At 46.8% G+C, this 15,600-nt stretch overlaps 2 protein-coding genes across 4 annotated transcripts in view; one reads left to right on the top strand and one right to left on the bottom strand.

Annotated features, from left to right (window-relative positions):
* The window catches only part of WDFY4 (WDFY family member 4), a 241,499-nt gene that overhangs the window by 63,217 nt on the left and 162,682 nt on the right, over positions 1-15,600 (bottom strand). Inside the window, exons 46-48 of the mRNA XM_048858078.2 lie at positions 15,354-15,474; positions 13,404-13,489; positions 12,206-12,268 (exon numbers count right to left, since the gene is read on the bottom strand). Of these exons, the coding sequence (XP_048714035.2) occupies positions 12,206-12,268; positions 13,404-13,489; positions 15,354-15,474 (270 nt within the window). The remainder of the gene's footprint in view (positions 1-12,205; positions 12,269-13,403; positions 13,490-15,353; positions 15,475-15,600) is intronic.
* Positions 1,458-8,403, top strand: LRRC18 (leucine rich repeat containing 18). 3 transcript variants are annotated; one of them, XM_048858081.2, is made up of 3 exons: positions 1,458-2,293; positions 4,270-4,406; positions 7,398-8,403. In XM_048858081.2, exon 3 carries the CDS (start codon positions 7,405-7,407, stop codon positions 8,173-8,175), a length of 771 nt encoding a protein of 256 aa, XP_048714038.1. In that variant the 5' UTR covers positions 1,458-2,293; positions 4,270-4,406; positions 7,398-7,404; the 3' UTR covers positions 8,176-8,403. The 3 variants fall into 3 exon arrangements, with proteins under 3 accessions (XP_048714038.1, XP_048714039.1, XP_048714037.1); XM_048858080.2 differs by having other exon boundaries at positions 1,510-2,293; positions 7,305-8,403; XM_048858082.2 differs by lacking the exon at positions 4,270-4,406 and having other exon boundaries at positions 1,463-2,293; positions 7,305-8,403.

Here is a 15,600-nt window from a genome sequence, read left to right as displayed (position 1 = left end):
CAGGGTGCTGACCACTGTAATATCGGAGCACCATGTATGTGTGCTCACGATGATTTACCTTTGCCTGGGCCATCCATGGAGTGATTAATTAATCCCTGTCCCATGAAGATCAGCCTCTGGCCTCACTCAAGTTACAGCCAGCCAGAGCTCTCTGTGCATTAGCAATGGGTGAAGCTCAAAAGATTTCATCAAAGCTCTGGGGTAAAATTCTGCCCTTATTGAAGTCAATGGCAAAACTCCCCTTGATTTCAGTGGGGCCAGGATTTCACTCCTGTTGTTTTTACTCAACTATCTGAAATTCTAAAGTCTGCAAAACAGGGCAGGAATTCTCATAAGCAGCAGCTTCCTTGAGGAATTTCCAGTATTTACCTACTCTGCATTGGGTTGAAAATACTCTATGAACAAACCTTGCCCTGGAGTATCAACAATCCAGCTTCTGCTCCCTGCACCAACCAAGAAGAGCAGAGGTGCAGGGAAATAATTGCTTTCCCTTTAAAGTTAGACAGCTTTTCCTCAAGCCTTAGTGAGGTTCAGTTTAGGTGACACGTGGGCAGTGATGCAAGGTTGCTGTTTGACTGTTCCAGTTTACCTGTCCCTGATATTCTTCTACCACTCCAACGATGGTGGGAAAATATGAAATATGTAAATAATAAGAATTTAGGAGCTTGAACTTTTGTAGCACCTTCCACCCGCGTATCTTATAGTGCTTTATGAACATCAGTCAGTTTAGCCTCCCAACCCTTCCCTGAGCATTAGGGAAATATCAATAGGTGACAAGACTGTGGCTGTATTCCTGAGGTGGATAGTGACTGCTCTGTGCCTCAGTTTACCTCTTCGCAAAATGAGGGTCACGCTATCGACCCACCTCACAAGATTGTGGTGAGGCTTAACTCATTTTGGTCAGATTGTGCTGAGACCCTGGAGTGGTACAAAAGTATATCTTATATTTACAGAATGCCTTTGACACCACAGGCCTTTTACAACTTATACAGACATCGGGGTACCTTTTCCACTACTGAAATGTAGCACCCAGCCAGAGTGCAGAGAAGCACAGGCAGTCAAATATATTGAGTACACTGTAACCAGCAGTGAGATGGAAGCAGACTGTTTTCACCAGTGTTGGAACCGGTCAAGCACACCAGCATTAACACTAACCCTTTTCATGCTCAGACCATCCTGGGATCTTTAATGACCACAAATGTTTCAAACAGTTCCCTGGTTTTACACCTCAAGTGAAAGACAGCACCTCCGGCAGCCCCTTGCACCACATATTTAAATCAGAGCTATTTCTTTTCCCCAGTGATTTATTGGTTCCACTTTGAAGCCATCATACCCGGCCATGGAAAACACAAGCTTGTTACTCCAGGCGTAGGAGAAGAATTATGGTAAATTCACACGTCATAACAGGAGAAGATCCACTAGGGAGTCATGGTGGAATGAATAACTCCATTCCGAGGGGATCAGAGGCAGCTGCATACGGACAGCAGCTCATACCAACTACTGCAGCACTGGGGTTACTTTGTGGTCATTCTCTCTGCCATGTCTACTCCCTGCTGTGTCTACTCGCCTAGCTGGGTTGCCATGGATCGACATAGGGGATGATATCGTAAGTGTTGTAAGATCAGAACTACACACAGCAAGCACCTGCACTACAGCAGAGTCTGATGAAATGGCCAAATAACTGAAACCCACAACTAAAGCACCCAGCTAGCAAACAGTTCGATCCACTTCTACTTTCCTAACCCAGTTGTAATGGTCTCCTTCTCTGCATAAATCCAAATCTGATATTTCCAGGACGTGCATGCCGCTGAGTCCTGTCCGGCTCTCGTCTGAACCTGCACGTTGGAACAAAACATTATGCTAATGATCTCCAAGGACCTGGGATTCCAGTTGCTTAGGAACAGAAGTTTCACAGGCTGTGGAAGGAGAGTTGAATAGGGTGACACTGTAGCTGGGTAAGTCCTTCGAACCCCTCCTCCCCCCTGCATGCACACACACACACACACACACACAACGATTTCTTGAAAGGTTGCCATTTAAAAAAAAAAAAAAAAAAAGGAAGTCGCACTTTAGAATTTACAGGCCTGCGAAAAGCAAATCTGCCCAGGTTTCCCCTGCACACTGGGGTTTTATTTACAAAACCTGGGAGAAGGACTAATTCACTATTCAGAGAAGACTAGATAGAAGACAACTGCACACTGACAGAGCATGGAAGCTCATTCTGCTGCACAGACAAAGCAGGCAGCTTGCGATGTGTACGCATCTGGAGTAGATGCTTCCTAGGTGCCAGCCGGTAAGATCTCATACAGCTCTATACAGCAGCGTTGCAATTCCAGAGACTTGTTTAGATGAAATATTCTTTACTTTTTTTCTGGGGGGGGGGGGGGGTGTCAGTGTTTGTGCTGCAGGTTAACAGGGTTGTTCTGAATAGGGTGACCAGACGTCCTGATTTTATAGGGACAGTCCTGATTTTTGGGTCTTTTCCTTCTTTAGGCTCCTATTACCCCCCACCCCCGTCTGGTCACCCTACTTCTGAAGAAGTGTGGAAAATTAAGGGAATTTAAAGGGAGCTGCAGTTCCTGCTTGCTAACAGAATCCATTTAATCTAAGCCAGTCCCTGTTAGCAGAAACTGAGTTTAAGAGAGTCAGTGGATTAATCTCTCCTTCACATTACGTTGTAGCCGACAACAAATAAACAGTACACAGGAAAATGAATTCTACTATGATTTGCGTGAAGGGCATAATGCAAAACACAAATGGCACCTGGTTTGGCTTTTGATCGTGTATCAATCTCAGGTTGGTCTATAGGCCCAGTCACTCTCGTGTCTGGGCAAAAAGCAAACAAAAGGTGTAGCTCTGAGCCACCAGATTTGTAGAGAATGGGTAGCTCGGTAGCTGATCTCTTGTATTTGACAAGTCTAAGTTACAGCACGTGAAAGAGAAAGGTTTATCCATGGGCTCCCTACCCGTATGGCTATTATTTATGTAGCACTAGCCATGTAATCCAGTTATGGATATGTCCCCTGCCCCAAGGAGATGAACTAAAATCAGCACAGGAAGGGGGATGGGAAGGGACCAGAGAAAATGGAAAGGAAGGAGTCCTTAAAAGTCCTGAAAGATATGTACAGCTGAGTGAGCCTAAGCAGGGTCAAGTGGTAGCTAAGGTCAAAGGCGGCACAGAGAGGCAGGGAGCAGATATGCACCCCGTGGCATTTGTGGGAGATGAAGGAGTCTTGGTGTAGAGGAGGAGTCACTGCTGCAGCCAGAGAAAGCGCATTTATTGAGCGAGCTCCAGAGACCAAGCCAGCACTGGGCTCAGGGAGCCTGGTGCGGGAGGAGACTCTGAAGTAGGGAGACCTCTACAAAGTACTGTGTGGGAGGCGATTGGGCAGAGGGGCTGATCCTCAGAGTGTTTTTCTGAGAAAGGGGAGACTGGGGATGGGGCAGCACAGAGAGCATCAGGACCAAGAGAGGATCTGAATTCTCCTGGTGGCTGGGGACAGTTCAGCTCCCACTCACCCATCAGAGGGGTCTAAGCAGCTATGTCATATACCTGGCCCTGCACAGGTGCGTAGGGGCTGGGAAGGAACAAGGAGTCCCCACCCATTACACACCCTGCATGGGAGCCAACCAGTCAGAATCATAGTCCCAGTGCTTCAGGGAACATAAGGTCTTTCCCCTCCCTGCACCACCCCAAAGGAGGCAGGGCCATGGTTCTAACCTACACACACACCTTATGCATCGGGTACATCCTGCACATCACCGTTCTGCATGCAACAACGGGGAGATAGGTTGGACAACCCGGAAGCACAACCCCCCTAGGCAGCACAGCTCTGCACCATCTGCAATCTCAGCCCTGGGCTTTAAAGGCCCAATCTAGCCAGGGAGTATGGATAAAGGGGGCTTTATGGTCAGGAGCTTCGTTGGCAAGTCAGCGCCTCCAGCAGTGCCGCCTTGGCACAGGTTCCACAGTAACTCAGAGGGAGAACACCAAGGGTGAGCAAAGAAAGAAAGTTTGCTAAAAGAAAGGTCTGCTGTGTTCCCGAGTCTTTGTTCGGGTGGCAGGGCATGAGTCTCCAGCCCGAACTCTCCGGCTCCTCCCCGGGAGTGTAATTGTGATATCCAATATTTATAATTAACAGCCACCACAGGCTGGCCCCTGCCATTCCTGAATTTTTAATGTCAATAGCTAAGGAGTTGGAGCCCTTTTATTCAGCTCGAACCAGTCCCAGACGTGGCTAAACAAGCTCTCATTATCTCCAACCGCAGACCTACCGCTGCTAATTAGTTTACCACCATTGCGGAGAGGAAAGCTTTCCATCCCATTTGAGCTGCCTCCTCACCCCAGAACTTCAGAAGAGCTCTAATGCTCAACCTTGTTGGCGGGCTTGGAAATCACAATTGTTGTAAGTATGAAACCCAGCCACTACGTTACTTCAAAGGAAACGTCTCTCAGAGAGATTCCAGACGCTTCCTGGAGCCAGATCCTGTGGTGGAGATGCACACGGGGCGGGGGCGCGGGGGGAGGAGAAGAGGATATTGCCTTTTGATTGAAGCAATGATGGGCCATATTTTTCAAGGTGCCTAAAGATGCAGATAGGAACCTAAATACCTTTACAAATCTGAACCAGAGTACAACCCACGTTAACCCAGTGTGTGTCTTTGTCCCCCTCGGAATCACACAATGCAGTTAATGAGTCAGCTGCTTCCTTCCAGCGAATGCAGCTGGTTTTTTAGCTTGAGCAATAGAGGCTTATGCATCCAGCCCCCAAAGGTCCCAAATTCAATCCCTACAAATGACCCAGCCAAGGACATCGATGCACAGGCACCCAGAAGGGTTAAACTGGATTCATTATTCAAATAACAGCCCCAGCCACCTTGCCTTCCTCACTCAGGTTCCCTCTACTGTTCCCAAGTCCCCCTCCTAGAGCATCCAGGGTCCTGGTACCACCCCCTCCTAGCCTCTCCCCAGGACAGTGCAACTTGGGCCCAGAGCTTGGACTCTGAGGTGTTATGAGTAACACAGGGAAGGATGAGGCCAAAATTCATCCCCTACCGTCAGTGGAGTGGCACTAGGGATGAACATCACTGTGGTTATCCTAATGACAGGTTTCAGAGTAGCAGCCGTGTTAGTCTGTATTCGCAAAAAGAAAAGGAGGACTTGTGGCACCTTAAATTTGTTAGTCTCTAAGGTGCTACAAGTACTCCTTTTCTTTTTGTGGTTATCCTGACATCATCCCTTGTTCCCCTTGGAGATTAACTCCACCCCCTCCCTCCTGAGAACACCAATACAGACACCTTGATTGCTGGGATATGGGAGACCAGAGTTTAAGTCCCTGCCCTGCCATTGAGTTCCTGTGTGACCTTGGGCAAGTCCCCTAGTCTCTCTGTGCCTCAGTTCCCCATCTGTACAATGGGGATAACAGCCCTGCCTTAGCTCTCAGGGGTGGGTAAAGATCAATGCAGTAAAGACTACCATGGTAGAGAAGCACAATAGATGGATAGAGTGATGGGTGTGTATGGGGCTAGACTGATAAAGGCACTGAAATCTATCTAACAACATTAAAAATAAAAGCGGTCGAAAGATGCATTCAACTCTCAGGAAGATTGAAACCCAGCACTGTTTCCCGAACTTCCCGAAGAGTCTGTCTCACTTCTGAAGGCCTGGCAGGGCGCGGGTGACTGGCACAGATACCCTGCCTTTGCATTATTTTGGGCTACGGCATATAATTGAAAGGAGCCGATATGTCTTATCTCCAGTCTGAGCTCCCCCTTGATGTACTTGCACATGATTAATGAGTAGCCAAAAAGCCTGAAGGGTTTGTAATGAAGCCTTTCTAATGGAGAAGTGTATTGTAGACAAATCCATATTGCTTCCCAAACAATCATTCATCAAAGCCGTGATTTGACTCTTTACAATTAAATGCGGGAGCACCCAGATCAGCTGGAGATTAGCCAGCTGTAACCTGTGCTCCTCTCAGCTCCCCAGCAGCTACAGTCACTGTCACTCCTTGCCAATGAATTCTCCTATTTCTTTTACTGCTGATGCATATTGTTAGTTACCTCTGATAGCCTCACCTACTAATAACACCTCTGCGATTGCAGTGTATTAGCAGCCACCTAGGCCTCCATTCAGCAAAGTCCTGTCCTTTATTATGGGCTAGATTTTCAGAAGCACTCCACAACTGGAGGTAGATCGGATGTTCTACCTTAGGGTTTTATACCACCAACCATCACCGTAGTATCTGGGTGGAGAGGCCTTTGGAAAATCTGCCCACCAGTGTCACAATCGGTGCAGCCAAAGGTTTCCATTGACTCCAACGGGCATCGGACCAGGCCTTATAAGGGTTTTATAGCCTTTCCTGTTGCCCTTCTGTAGCATCACCTCTCAGCTGATATCAAAACATTTTGAACTGCTAGGACACACTTTCCTGTGCTCCCTAGGGGTACGCTGTACCTGCAGCATCCCTGCTCGGCAGTGCCCTCTCTCTGCACACAGGAAGGGCAGCTGCGGGTGCTGTTTAAGGAACACAGACATTCTTTTCTTTAAAAGTCTCTTTTATGGTCCCAAGGTAACAATTTCATTTTAAAGCATTAGATCAAATTGTGTCTAGATTTATGTTGGCTGTAGCACTGTTAAAGTCAATGGAAACGGGAAGGTGTACAAAATAGCGCCGGATTTAGCTCTGTTATTATGTTTACTTTGACGACAACTCAAGGCCCCCATTCAGCAAAGCTCTTAAGCATGTGCCTAAAGTACACAAGTGCTTTGCTGAACAGGGGCCTCGGGCCCAATCCTGGTCCCTCTGTCCAGCCTGTGTAACCAGGCTGCACTGAGGCAAGAGGGCGCTGCTATACACCTGCCCTCAAAGGGGTATGGCCAGTTGGTCTCTAAAGCATCTGATCTAATTAATACCCTTTTGGACAATATGTTTTTGTGAGGTGAACAAGTGCCCCCTGGGGGCTGGACTGAGACCCACCACTTATTTCACGCAGGCCACGAAAGAGCTAATGGGTAGCATTCATTTTTATTCCCTATCAGCACAGGCTGGACTGAAACCAGCACCCTAGTGGTGAAAGGCTCCATAGTCCCTATACTCCATCACTAAAACCCTGGGACACCACAGACCAGTGGTTCAAAACCTCCTCTGCACTGGGTCATGACCCCGACACCTATGTGTGACATTGCTGGGACTCATGCCCCCCAGATGGAGAACTCATGCCCCTAGAGAAATGTTGTGACTCTAAAGAGTCCAGTGGTCATGTGTTAACTTCTAATGAGGTCACTTTTTATTTCGAACCAGGGTTTAACAGCCAGCAACCTCAGAAGATTTCACTTGGGCCCCTCCATCTGAATACTCCTTACTGACATAAACTGACGCACTTCTCTCCCCCAGCAAAAAAATGGCCAAGGGGAAAGCAAAAGGCCCCAAGGGGAAAAAGATCACCTTAAAAGTCGCCAAAAACTCCATCAAGATCACGTTTGATGGAAAACGCCGCCTTGACCTGAGCAAGATGGGCATCACCACCTTCCCCAAGTGCATCCTCAAGCTGGCTGATGTGGACGAGCTAGATCTGAGCAGGAACATGATCAAGAAAATCCCAGACTTCATTGAGAAGTTTCAAAACCTGCGCTGGCTGGATTTGCACAGCAACCAGATCGAGAAGCTGCCAGAGACGATCGGCATGCTCCAGAACCTCTTCTACCTCAACATCTGCAACAACAAGCTGACGACCAGGAGCCTGCCAGTGGAGCTAAGCCAGCTGAAGAACCTGCGCACCCTCAACCTGGGCTTGAACCAGATCGACAACCTCCCCACCACCCTTGGGGCCCTGAAGGAGCTCCAGGACGTGGGCCTCTTTGACAACTACCTAACGACCATCCCCAACAGTGTAGCAAAGCTCCCCAAGCTCAAGAAGATGAATGTGAAGAGGAACCCCTTCCCCCAGCCAACAGAGGAGGAACTGTTAATCGACACCATCAAGCGCATTGAAGCCCTGTACTTGGTGGATGAGAAAGACCTGTGTGGCCCCTGTCTGAAGAAATGCCAGGAGGAGAGGGACAAGCTGAACAAGCTGAAGAACACGGTGCCCACCTCTCTGAGGAAGCCAAATTTTTCTTCCCTCATGACGCCCAACTCCACGGCAAAGGATAACCAAACAGAGTGGCGGTGAAGAGGCAGCATCCACGGGTCACACGAAGGTGGCAGTGTTACACAGAGTCTGTCCATTCGACTCTTACAGTGTCCAGCCCAAACCAATAAACGGCTCTTCCCCTCACCACAGTTCTCTTCATTTAAGGGTTTGCTTGGTGTTAGGTGGAGAGGACCTGCTGTTTCTCCTAAACCAGTGAATGGGCCCCAAAGCAATAGAAGTGCAGAAAAATAAAGATGAAAGAGCATGCTTGGTTCCTGGCTTTTACTTACTATGAGACACCATGGGCCAGATCCTGATTCCTGTCCCCCCTGCTTTGAGCTGCTTCAACAGAATGAAGCAGGAAGCAGCTGCCTGGGGATTTCTGCAGCGTAATGAAACCTCCAGGTAGCATAAGGCTCCTGCAACCCTTCTTCCCCCATCCACCAGGGCCAAGAAACTGCTCCATCCAGCCTATCACCAACTGCCCTCAGTCCCCTGGAGGGCTGTGACCAGTTGGCATGACTTGGAGAACCTTAGGCCAGACAGGCATAAAGGTTGCTGAAAGTTTCCTTTATGGCCCAGAGCTGTACTGGGCAGAAGGACTGGTCTCCAGGATCTGAACCAGTATCTACTAGTTTTATACAAGATCATTGTACATAGAGAAACCTTCCTCGCATCTCACTTCTGGAGAGTGCAGGCAAAGCTGGATTCTTTGTAGTCCCACTCCATCTGTCTTCTGGGGGCAGGGACTCTGTAGGGCTGAGGGGAAAGCAGAGTGGACAAGCCTATCATGTGAAAGTGTCACAAATCTTTCTCTTTAGGAACCACATAACTGCCAGTGTGCTCCACAAGACAGCCCCTTGGATCTTCCTGGGGACTTGGGCTGTGGAAATTCTCCCCAATGAATAGCACTTGGACCCAACAGAGATAAACCTCAGACTCTCCTGTTGCCATAGCACATGCCCCAGAGCTGCATCTAAAGGAGAATCTTCACTAGCTGTTAACAGTACAGGGCCTATGATACAGTTTCAATTCTGTCCACCAGCAGTCAGTACCGACACAGACACTAGTCAGGAGTAATTTAGGTGTGAAACGCAATGCATAATGATACACAATTCTGACTCCTTGACTGTAATCAAAGAGCCACATTCTTTGCTCAGACACACAAGCAGGTCCCACGGCCTTTCAGTGCTGGATGCTGCATCCGTGTATCAGGGAGCTGAAATATTTATCACAGACATCACAACTGGCCTCATTTCCCCTCGCACGGCTTCCTCATCCCCCATTCACTTCCAAGCTGTCACGGACTCACCTCCTCCCTAAGGGAGAGGGGCAGGAAATAACTCCCTTCTAGCCCAAAGTGTCTTCTGATCCTTCTTTAAGGTGCATTGTATAGTGCCCATAATCCAGGTCCCTCTCTTGCTCTGGCAATCTCGGGGTGGCAGCAGGTGAATTTACAATCTCACCCCCAGTCCCAATCCTGGTGTCCCCATGGTGTGTTTCTCTCTCTTACTTGCTCTCTCTCTCTCACACACACACACACTCTCACTCTCTTTCACCTCTGCACAGAAATTAACTTGCATTCTTTGTTGCACCTTCAGGGCATACCCTGCCGACAGCAGGCAGACAGTGACATACAGGTGCATTAGACTAGTAGATTATCAAAGCAGCCAAGCCAAGCTGACCTTGAACAAGGTGCTGGCTAAGGCCACAGCGACATATGGGAGGTGGCAGAGAGTTAAACATATTTAAATGAAGAATAAAATGGGGTGGGGTGGTGGGGAACTGCTCAGTAGTCTAGTAACAGCCCATTCTGGAGGGAGTAAATTGGGACTCCTGGGTTCTACTCCCAACTCTGGGAGCATTGTCTAGTGGTTAAGAGCACTTGACTGGGAAATGAGGACCCCTGGGCTCTATTCCCAGCTTTCAACTACTTTAATATGTTACATGAAACTGCACCTTCATGCCTCAGTTTCCCCAATTTAAAATGATTATTCCTCTCTCACAGGGTGTCGCAAAGCATAATAATTGATAAAGCCCTGCAAGATTCCCAGGTGAAGAGGGCTGCATGAGTAGCAGGCGATACTGCTATCCGATGTGTGTTCATTACACAAGCATTCAGGGGCAAGGAGGGAGAGTCAGGTCCCACTCCGCAGCTTGGCTGGGACAGCAAGGACTGGGGGCGCTGTGGAAGCAGCATGTCTATCCCCTGGGGAGGGAGGACTTTGTGCTCCTCGTGAGGGACCCCACCCTCTGACTCAGGAATGACACCAGCAAAAGTGAAGATACAATGAACGCATGGAGTTCTTTGCCCTCCACTTCCCAGAGCAGAAGAGGCGATTATGTAGGCCACTTACTACAGGGAGGCGTTTCCAGGTAGGAGGATGTTCTCTCTAATCCTCCGCTTAAGCATGTGGCGTCTGGTGTCTCCCAGCACACACTACAGTGTGGCCCAGAGAGAGCTGTGCCAGCCCTCCCCAAGCTTCTAGCCCCGCTCCTCAGAGGGGACAATGTAGGCGAGGTCCTCTCCCCTCAAGGGGATAACATTCCAGCCAGATCCCCATGGAGACTAAAAACCCTTTGTGCTTAGCTGTGCTTCCAAGATTCAGAACAGGCAGCATCAGGCTCCTTAAAGCTCAGCAAAGATAAGGCCTAACACAAGTTATACCTCTCTCACCTACCAGTGAGCCCAACTCCAGCCCAAAGGTCATGAAGACAGGATCCAGGAGGGCTCGGAAAATTACTGATCGATGAGTGCTAGGTAAACATAGGATAAATCTATCCCTATGGCACCAGACCTTGGGCTGTTTCACTCTGTCTAGAGATATCAGTCACCTAGTACTGCGGAATGTGCTGCTCCACACTGAATCTAGGATCTTTTTTGGCTTTCCCAGAGACACAGATGACTCCCAGCAGAGCTCAGCCTGGGCCAGGACTGGTGGTACTTGTCTTAACCTGCCTTCTCACTCTGGAGTGTCAGCTTTCAAGTCCCAAAAAGTAACTCTGTAACTGTAAACCTAAAACCAATGATCTGAGAGTAACCAATGGAGACACCTATGTGAGCCTGACAAGGACCAGGGACGACTGCTCAGAGAGGCACAACCTGCCCCATTCATCTGATGATGCTCATGCCCCATGGTGATCATTTACATCTCAACACTGTTAACTATTTGGGACCCACAACGTAAGAGTTGTTCTCCTGGCTCTGCACAAGCTTCCTGTTCCCTTCCAGGAACAGCTTAAGCCATTTGCTATGCCTACAAAGCTCTGTGGGGTCTGGGGCCCAGTGACCTGCATTAGAACCTGGGTGGAGGAAGTAATGGAAGTGGCTCTTCCTGAGAGATTTCCAGCCCAAACAATCTGGTGGGTTAAGAGAAGCATCCAAACTTCTGAGTGTTTATCCGAACCAAAAGGAGCTGCCAACCCATGGGAGGGTCACCCAGGGATACTGAAGATGCAAATTAGGAGCGTAAGGAAGTATTCCTTGGGCATCCAGCTCAAGAGAAGTTCTGGGTACACAGGTTTTCGGGATCAGCACAGAATACTCACCCAGTCACATCACCCTGTGCTTGGAAATAAACCCACTTGGCAAGGGGCAGCACATTGGGATCTCTACTGTGAAGCTATTATAGTTGGTTCTGCAGCATTACTGTGCGTGAGGCACATCTGTCACTGTCTGCTCTAACTGCCCACTAAAGAGGCCATTATGCAGCAGCAGCATTATGGATTAGCTCTCTAACCTCACGTCATTGACTGTCTGTTCCCTGTTCTTCCCCACACTAACCATCCACATAAGAGTTTACCAATAAAGTCATATTAAAAAGATAATCATTATTAATTAACTATGGATAACAGCTACTTAATGCATCCCTCATGCCTTTGTAATGAAGATATTTTACAGCCAAATGCTTTGGGGAGATTTTGGGATGCCTTTGAACACTCAAAATAGGTTTTAAAGGGAACAAAAATGTTGATTTATAGTGTCCTTTGTTAAAGTAGAACTTATTTCTAAAATTACATTTATTGAAGACAAATATCGGAACGATTGGGAATGATTCCGGCTTATTACCTTATATTCAGGGACTCTTCAGTTATTCCTTTTGCCTTCAAAACAGGCTGCAATGAACAAAATCTAAACAGAGATGAGAAAATAAATCAACATGGTCTTTAAACTGGTTATTATTACCTGTAATAATCACTGAGGTTTAATCCCCAAGGATGCCAAAGCACTTTACAAACTGAGGCCCCTTACATTCAGGACAGCACTTCAAGTCAATGGGACATCTGCTGTGTTTAAAGTTAACTAGGCACTTACATGCTGTCCTGGATAGGGATGGACTTCAGCTTAAGAGCTTCCTGAATCGGAGCCTTGAACTGATATTCAGTCAACAAAGATAAGAAGCACTTCATCCATCAGTAAAATGCAGCTGCTTCTGGGGTAGAATCTAGCTGCCGGTTAATTGCCAATGGATATAGTATGCAGCATTTTAGGGCAGGTTTCCCTATCTAACTGAAACAGCAAGGTGAATTTAGATAGGAAAAATGGTTCCAAACCTGCAGTTGTTACTTAGGCAAGGTTCCACTGGGGCCTATCCATAGATTTTAAGGCCAGAAGGGATCATTTTGATCAGCTAGATTAAATGATCATAATGATCAATCTAGGCCACAGAATTTCACTTGGGAATTTCTGCATCATGAGCATTTTGCCTTGGTAAGGACAGCCAAATTATACCTAATGATATTACCAGAGCTGCAGTTTTTCCAGACCATCATGGTTAAATTAATGTGGCTGATATAAAAGCAATGTGCAAATCATCCACTTTGTACTCTAATGTCAGCAAAGGAAAACGCCACCAGGACAAGGCAGCTATAAAAGAAAAGCCTTCACTCCTAGACAAAAACGTCACTGTTTAAAAAGTCATGTCAGCTCTATTTATGCCAAAGATTTAAAGTAAAGGCCAGAGAACCAAACTCAGCTTAAGTACCTAATGCTACTTCAAATATTATAAGTAAGAGAAAAAAATCATAAGTAATGCTCCAAAAAAATTACAACTCTGCAAGGGGAAAGTGACATTGGCCGGGAGGAATGATGTTTTTTTTGCTTACATGGAACCATCCAAAGACCCAGGAGCTGCAATTTTAGAGTGAACCCTTAGGGTTGTTGTTCGGGAGACACATGTGAATGGGGGGGAATGATGCCACAAGTGTAACACAATACCGGCTGCTGTGACCTCGGTGCTAACGTGCCAGACTTAAGCAGTAATTACCTCTTAAAAGCTTTATTCCTATCGCTGTCATGGAAGACGAGAAACTTGGAATAGCCATTTTTGAAGAATATTTCCAAAGCGATCTCCTGTAAGGATAAACCATTTGTACCGTGAAGACCCCTGGTGCAAGGGCTGAGCAAAGCAGAGAGAAACGTATCATTTGCCCAATTTTACAGGGTTTTCAGCACTAAGGGCCAATTTTTGTAATGAGCTCTGTGTGGGTGGGATCACGGGGGACGACTTTCACAATATTCCCAGTCCAATATGCAAGATCCAATGGACTGGACAGAGTTCAAGAGGCAAATGCAAACTTCAAACCTTTGGCCCATCGACTAGTTAAAACAGGTCTTTTACCAAGAAAGTTCACCCCTTCCTAAACTCTGAATCAAGCTCAAAGGAAAACCTTTGAGACATCTCCTCCAAACTGGGTGGATATTATGCTATTCTTTAGTGAAGCTTTAAGTGATTAAAGTTGCCTTGCCCCCCTTCCCCTGAAAATATTGACAATTTGTTTATAAACCTATTATTTATACTGGGCCAAATCAATTTGTTTTTTCCCACTTGCTCTACTAAATGCATTAATATTATTTATTATCTCCACTGCAATAGCACCTACGAGCCCACTGTGCAAGGTGCTGTACACACACAGAACAGACAGCCCCTGCCCCCAAGTGCTTACAATCTAAGTATAAGATAAGAGGCAATAGGAAAGCAGTGATTGTAATAAACAACTCACAAATGCTCTATGGCAAGTTAAGAGTCTGATTCTGAAAGGACTTCTGGTGGGATTCTCATTGCAAGATCAAGGCTAAAACAGACTAAACAGAATGGGCAACCTTGATGTATTTCTACTAAAGGCAAAGGAGTTGCAGCCATAATGACTAGAGCCAGTGATTTTTTTTTTTTTTTTTGGTGAATAGTAAATTTATCCAAAAATGCATGGGGTGGGGAGCACTAAAAGTATTCCTATATTCGGGTTGTATCTGGCTAGTAGTTTTATCTGAAAAAAAAATCAGTGATGTCAAAATAAAACATTTTGACATTCTGAAACAGAATGCGGTTCTGCTGAGAAACGTAGCTAACTGAAAGAAATAGGTGAAAAACACTCAAAAAAAGTAAATGAAAAGTGTGTGTGGGGGAATCCATTTTGGGTCACACAAAATGATTCGTTCTACTTCAATTATTTTTGCATTTTTTCATTTTGACAAAAAAGAAACCCCAAAACCCTGAAACGATTCAGTTTCAGTTTAGACCAAACCAATTTTTTTTTCATATTTTTTGAGTTGTCCCCCAAACGGAAAAACCCATTATTCACTCAGCTCTAGTAGCGGTTCAGATTCACTGTCTGAAAACTTATCCTGCAAGAGTAGGAACAACTGAGATCTGTGTTTTCCTTCCTTGTGTGTCTATGGGAGCTGAGCACTATGGAAAATGGGTCCACTTGCTTAGGAGCTTAAATCAGGATTTAATGGCCTGATTTAAGGCACCCATTTTTGAAAATCTTGACCTGAATTATAAGCGACACATCTCCATAGCAATTCTTCCCTGGTAATACTGATTCAGTTCCTGAGGAGTCATACACTGGAATAACAGGGCTAACACTTTGGCTAGCAGGGACAGAAGTTTCCAACATCCACTGCTAGCAAAGCAGAGATGGGGACAAGAACAGTACTGTAGGGGCGGAGCAAGTCCAATCCTGAGGCGTTATAATGCAAATAGTTTCTGGCAGAGGCCATGGGGGGGTATGGGGGTCACATGGCCCCCCAGATATGCTGTTTGGCTTGCACTGAGCATGCCCAGTAACTCTGCTGAAGCCAGCTGCCCTCACTCTGCCCCCCGCCCCCCAGCCACCCTCACTATTAGCAGGTAGGGTTCAGCTCTGATTCCTGGTCATATTTTAGCACTTTTCTTGCAGCTGTTTCCCAAACAACATGGCATATTGACACCTACCTGTAGAAGAAAGCGCATCAGACGTATCTCTTTAATGTCACTGTATGCGTAACGGGAACATGCCTGATCTCCCATGCCCTGCTCTTTGTGGCATAAGCTGAAAATAAATGGATCGGTGATGCTGAAAGAGGTAAAAACAGAAATGTGTTTGAGATGGACAAGAACAAGCAAGGCCTTTGCAACAAACATGCTGGATGTGGGGGAAGCCTCAGGCATAACCCCATATACAGCCACCACCATGTAGTCT

The sequence above is a fragment of the Caretta caretta genome, chromosome 7 (assembly GCF_965140235.1).
Source record: "Caretta caretta isolate rCarCar2 chromosome 7, rCarCar1.hap1, whole genome shotgun sequence".
Lineage (NCBI taxonomy): Eukaryota > Metazoa > Chordata > Testudines > Cheloniidae > Caretta > Caretta caretta.
This window is presented reverse-complemented; position numbering and strand designations above follow the sequence as displayed.